We start from the raw sequence: 6,844 nt of genomic DNA, 5'->3' as shown, positions 1-6,844 counted from the left end.
ATAATTGAACTAATCTTGAAAATCGAAGTATTAGTTTAAAAATCATTTGAGTTATAAAATTCAAATCCTGCTACCAGTGTAAATGGTTCACGAAGTTTTCCAAAAATTGTATCTCTAGGCCATTTTAATTTCATCTACATCTATTTAAGCATAAATCTGATCTCCATAAATCCTTTTTATGTACGTACAAGTATGATTTTACCAGCAACAAGCCAACAACCATGCACACATACTGAATATTCAAAGAGAACTACCTGGGGTAATTTTTCACATTAAGATGCACACTTTTCTTCAAACATGAAAAGAATAACACCATTTTTAACAAAGTACCACAACTACAAGCATATAACCAAAACAACAAATGCACCAAAATAAGCAACAACCAAACCCTAAAAACAACGATCAAAGAACAAGATAGAATCAAACCACCAAAATATTGAACAAAAAATGTATGTTCAAAACCCATCACCAGAGCAACACCATAAGCATATGAGAAATGGTTTTCATTTACTAAAAACCCTGTTCATTGAGATAATCACCAAGATTCTCCACAACCATGTTGCATTGCCCCGGGGTCATGGGTTCATCATATAGACCGATGATCAAGGCCATGTTTGTCTTTTTGACACATAAACCCCCAGTTCCCTACAAGGTACAATGTCACAAAACTATGTGTGTGAGAGAGAAAGAACCACCTCAAAAAAGTAGGATATACCCAACCATGATCCACAAATAACACGAAAAGACATCATTTGTTGACCTCAACTACACCTATTTTATTATTATTATTATTATTATTATTATTATTATTATTATTATTATTATTTTGATATTTAAGAATACACATTATTGCAAGGGAAAATTGCTTAAATACCAACCACTCCAGTACTCCACTGGGTCCGGATCCCCTAAAGTAACCCAATTTTTGGGTTTTGGATCGAGACCGTCCGATTTGAATCCATTGTTCGAGATTGCTTTGTGATTCGAATTCATCTCTCGGGATGTGTGCGCTCCACTTCGGATAGATTATCACAAATTCGAATCGGACGGTTCTGATTTAAAACCCAAAGATTGGGTTACTTCACTGGATCCGAACTCGTACTCCACCCCACCCCATCCCACCTCCTTCCACCCTAAAAAAAAAATAATAAAAGAAAAAAGGGATTCCCAAACCAACCCTCACCAAGTGGTTTATAAGCTATATCTGCCTAAAAACCAACAGAAAGGAGCGCAACTTATGCCGTATTGAACAAATTAGATAACAATGAGGCATAAAAATCATAACTCCTTGTTACATGGGTTCTTTTGGTTTGCACAGTGTGAGTTATATTTTAAGATATACCAAGGCATATATCGGATAACTATTATGCATATAACAAGTACAATAATTATAAAATAATAAAAACTGCAAGAGCAAATTACCTTTTTACCCCTAATCACAACACCAGCCTCCCCTTGGATGACCATGTACTTGGTACCGCCAAGAAATAAACCAGTTGGTGCAAGTGTTCCGGGTTCAACAAAGTCATTCATAATGGCAACAATTTCTTCTGGTTTATACTGCAGAATAGATAAATACGTATTAAGATAATTGACAAAAGATATACAGGCATACAAATTATTGCCAGACAAGAATTAGAAAGCCAGTTCACGAGTAAAAAGGTGCAATCAATCTGAATATAAGATATTAAGGCTCAACAGTAAAAAGAACGTAATATTAATAAACAGAAGGTGGCATATCAAAGATGACGTACTGGAGCAGTCTAGCCGTACAAATTTTTCCTTGGTAAAATCGTGTTGGATAAAACTGAATCAACTACGTTTCTTACCTTTCATCTTTTCAGTCTATGAGTTTGTAAAACCATTGCAGATTTCATTACTTGGTCAATGCATATGTAACCAAAGATAATAAGGGTATCAAACAATCAATAATTATGGAACTAATTGCTGCTTCTATTTTCCCTTGACTTTGTTCATGTTTCTACTCTCCCATACATTTTAGCTTTTGCCAATTGAATATTTCGTCATTTATCCTCGATAAGCTTTCAATCATGCATTACAAATTTTAGTAATAATCTTCATCTGTATTTTTATTCCACTCTGATTCCAAATCGGTTAACAATAGGCCATCCCAACAGTAACCTTTACATTTCTATAACATCTGTATCAAACCTTCTAAGCTAAATCAGAGTATGAAAGAATTAGGTACCAATGCCAACCTAAAGTTGTAGCATCAGTACCAAACCTTTCATCAGTGGTGGAGCCACGTGTGGGCAGAGGGGGGGGGGGCACTTCCCCCCCTCTCGCCCATGATATTTTTTTTCTAAAACATGCTTCTCAAACTACACTTGTCAGCAAAAAAATTTGCAAAAGTATGCTTGACCTTTAAAATAATTATGAAATTATGCCCTACCCAATCCAACATCCTGACTCTCCCTGCCTTTTAATAGCCAATCAGAGTTTAATAGCATCAATACCAACCTTTCCAACATCAAAAGCAACAATTAACTCCATGCACTACTCACAACTACTTAGACTAAGTTGATGATACCAAAAATAATAAATAGTATGATTATGCTAAGAACCTCTCTAGTTGATATCTTTAATCAATATTAGACGTTGGATTAAATTAAAGTCAAACGGAGAATAAGCAGTGACAAAGATCCGAGTATTCTTCGAAAAGCAATGTATGCACAACCAGACTTCGATTGAGTATTAGTCAAAAGCACCACAGATCTAGGACTCCTCGAAAGCATCACAGATAAACTAAACTAATCCAAACCAAATTAGTCGTACCAAGCCACAGATCGGATCCAAACCAAATATTCAATAAACGAGGGGTCAAAGCGTAAAACTACCTGAGGAAAGCCCTCGTTTGCAGCCCAGAGGCTGCCATCATGACCGATGATCGCAGCGGAGGTGAGATGCTGACCATCGACATCGCACATGAGGTGATCGTCAACATACGTTTGCCACGACATCTTCTCTCTCTCAATCGGTCTCTCTTCCTCTACAGGATGAAGTCTCTTTTGAGTTTTGACGAATCGCTTTGCGCGGACTGTGAGGGTCTGAGATTCTGAGGGATGCTTATGTAAACAATAGTTCTCGGTCGACTTTGTCCTTCATGTTACGTTATGTTGTATTCTTGTGATCATGGCCGAATCACTATGGTGTGGCGCTAGACTGACAACTGGTGCCCCACATGTCTGTGTATGTTTACAGCAGGCTCTACTTCAAATATTAGAATAATCATAGTGTCAAACTTATTGGTGTCAGATCATTATCTATTCGGTGTCAATATAATTTAAAATAAAAAATAAAACTTAAGAAGTAATTAAGAACGATACATTGTTACGATTTTTTTAATTTTCAAATTTTTTTCCGTAAAAATGGATGAACTATATAATAACTAAATAAATGTACTACATATTTTTTAAATAATTGTAAATGGCTCTTGACTAGGCACCAAGCTGGCATGCGGTAAATTTGCAAATGATTTCCCTAAAATTTGTTTACTTACGAAATAAATCGAGTCGACAAAATTATGAATTAGGTTTACCATATCCATTATTTCTATAATTCTACAACAAGGATCATTGATGCATGATTAATATATTCTTCCTAACAATAATTATTGGTGAACAGATAACTTATGAGCACCTAAAATGGGGACGTTTGGGACCAAAACAAAGTCAAATCAGCACCTATTAATAGATGCATTAACACATCTGGGCCTGTCCCTAGAAACTAGAAAGTGCTCAATTTCAATGAATTTGGTGATTATTTTGAGGAGGAGAGACCAATTATATATTTTTTTGTGACACTGAATTATACTCTCCATTTTTTAAATTTTCAAAGTTTAAATAGTCAATTCAAACCGTTCAACATAATGGATATATTAAAATGTGAGTGAGTCTATGGTACTATGCATATTACGATTTGGCACCGTGCTATGGCTCTATATTCGAGTTTTCAAATCCTAACGGTCGATCCGAACCGTTCATCTTGTTCTCCATATTAATATGTGTTTGGAGACCAAATTTTACATTTTTTGAAATTTTTTTACTATTTGTTTAGATTTATTGAAAATCACTGTTTTTGGATGGTCCAGAATTTTCAGATCAAGTGATTTTCTAAATATCTAAAAAAATAGTAACAAAATTTCAAAAAATGTAAAATTTGGTCTCCAAACAGATATTAATATGAAGAACAAGATGAACGGTTCGGATTGACCGTTAGGATTTGAAAACTCGAATATAGAGCCGTAGCACGGTGCCAACCCGTGATATGCATAGTACCATAGACTCACTCTTAAAATGTGCTTGCAGATCAAATTTTAGATTTTTTACTATTTATTAACTATTTAACAAAATCACTATATTCAGACTATTGAATTTTTGTACTCATCTTAATAAATAGAAAAAAAAAATATAAAAAATATAAAAAATATAAAATTTAATCTGCAAGCACATTTTGAAATATCTATCATGTTGAATGATTTGGATCGACTGTTTAGACTTTGAAAATATGAGGTGTAATCTGATGTCACCAAAAAAGAGTGTAAGTGGATCCCTCCTCTATTTTCAGTACTACTTATACGTAATTAATCATAAAGAAATTAATTAGTTATAATTTAATTGGAACTACCGTGCAAAACAAAATGTGAAATTATTTCATTCTTTTGATTTTATCACTTCCGGCCTCCGCACAAGGATGGATCTAATGTTTGGATGAAGTGAGCTAGAATAGTGAAATTTGAGAATAGTAAATAAGAATAGAAAAAAAAAAATAGTGACTTTTAGATTAGTATGAAAATAGTGCTATTCGGATTAGTAAAAATGTTGTTTGGATTGTACATTTGGAATAGTGAATAGCTGTAATCGACAAATAATAGTGTTAACAATGTGCTAATTAATAGAAAAGATGGGTAAGTGAGATCTCAAACGAATTATCAAGACATGGAGACAATAGAAGTGGTGTCAAATTTGTCATATCAAGTCTGTATTGAGAGAAATCCGAGAAGAAAGGATTTTTTTTTTCTCTCTACACTTTTAAATAGTAGCTATTCCAACGTTTACAAGGAATAGAGAATAACAGCTATTCTAATATTATGAATAGCAAAAATGTTGTTTGGATACACATTGCTATTCCAAATAGGCCCTATTTTCGAATAGCTCCCTGTTCTAGCTATTCTCATTCAAACATGCCCTTATAGCATAGGCTGACTTGATATTTATTTTATTCTTAAAAGTTACAGTTATATGATGTAATCTTTATAATGTGTATTACATAACTGTAATTTTTATGTATTTTAAATAAAAATGTTATAGGTACTTAAAAATTGACTCTCCAAATTTTTTTTAAGAATTTTCAATAAATGACTTAAAAGACTTTCTGTACCTTTATGAGAGAATATATATTTACACTGTGATCGGAAAGGGGTAACCTCGCATAAAATAAGAAATAGAATCAAATTTCGTGTTGCGTTTCTGATCGGAAGTGGAGGCGATGAAGGAAAAGAGAGGAATTCACGCGACTTTTTTCCTTCGAAATCCCGCTGAGAAATCCACGCCAAAACAAAGGAATTTGGCGAGAATTGTACGAAACCGGGTGAAGAGATGCAAAAAAGATTGCCTTCTTCTTCCTGTTCGCTTCATCCTTTTTCATTTGCCCGTTTACTCCGACGAGGTGTGTTTTTAGTTCTTCTTCCTATCCACCATCAATATCTTTTTTTTCTGTTTCTTTTCTCTTACAAACTCAAACCCTAGATGCTAGGTTTTGATGACATTATTTGTAAATTGAAAAAAAATTGAGGGTAATTATAAAATTGTTGAGAATGAATTCGTTCTCAAATAATAGTTTTGCCAATCATAAAATTTCAATGTAAAATCATGCCTATTCTATTCTATTGAATTCTTACTTATTTTGTTTCCAATCACAGTGTTAGTTGGCCATCATATTTCGAAAATCTGATTTTATCTATCTATCCACACAAACACAGTGATTATTTAAAGAGGAAAACTTACTTGACAGTGGTTATTTTGACAATGCTGACAATAATTTTTTAAGGAAAAATCAAATAAAATTATAATTCGAAAGGTAAATTAAAGGGTATGTTGTTCGACAAGTAGATAATCTAACAATTAAACTTCATGCAATTTAAATATTACTTGACGACACATCAAAGACTGTTAATATCGTATTGTGAAATTTCAAGTTAGTTAATGCTCAATAAAATATAGATCATGATTGATTTATGGAGAATATAGATCATGATTAAAATGTTAGATTTTAAATTTAAACTTTATACTTTAAGATTGTCAGAATTTAAAAAAAAAATTATTAAATGATCTTCCTCCAAAATTGTAGTTGCATATAACGGGCCGTTAATTAAAAATATAAGAGTTAATCGTGTTACTTTTTACTGTATAAGTTATAAGAGTTTTTAAAAATATTTGTGTGACAAAAGAATATTTATAATATTTATAAAAAAATATTATTATTATATGATATATTCTTTCGAAGCGAAGTCCGAACACAATTGTAGTACATATTAATTGTTTCGTAACAAAACAAAACTATTCTTACAAGATTCTAAATTACGTTATTTTGTATTTTTTTTTCTTTATTTGTTGTTTTTCACTTGTGAAACAAAAGAAGTGTGTCCTCACGCTCACTGAATTCGATTACAAGTTACAACATGCAAAACTAGAAAAAACTATCTAGATTCAAGTTGCCTAAGATATTTAAGATATATAAAACACAAGCATAAGATCAGGGGCGAAACTAAAAAATTGAGATCGAAGGGACTGAATGAATAAGTGTCAATTATAAGGGAGGCTAC

At 32.7% G+C, this 6,844-nt stretch overlaps 1 protein-coding gene across 1 annotated transcript; it reads right to left on the bottom strand.

The window, feature by feature from the left end:
• Positions 1 to 294: 294 nt before the first annotated feature.
• LOC144571507 (profilin-like) lies at positions 295 to 3,055 on the bottom strand. Its single transcript, XM_078320831.1, has 3 exons — positions 2,859 to 3,055; positions 1,423 to 1,560; positions 295 to 645 (listed from the first exon to the last, which is right to left on the bottom strand). Exons 1-3 carry the CDS (start codon positions 2,979 to 2,981, stop codon positions 511 to 513), a joined length of 396 nt encoding a protein of 131 aa, XP_078176957.1. The 5' UTR covers positions 2,982 to 3,055; the 3' UTR covers positions 295 to 510.
• Between the last annotated feature and the right edge of the window lie 3,789 nt (positions 3,056 to 6,844).

Source organism: Carex rostrata, chromosome 19, assembly GCF_964058835.1.
Source record: "Carex rostrata chromosome 19, lpCarRost1.2, whole genome shotgun sequence".
NCBI classification, from domain to species: Eukaryota; Viridiplantae; Streptophyta; class Magnoliopsida; order Poales; family Cyperaceae; genus Carex; species Carex rostrata.
Note: the sequence above shows the minus strand (reverse complement) of the source record. Positions and strands in the feature narration are given on the sequence as shown.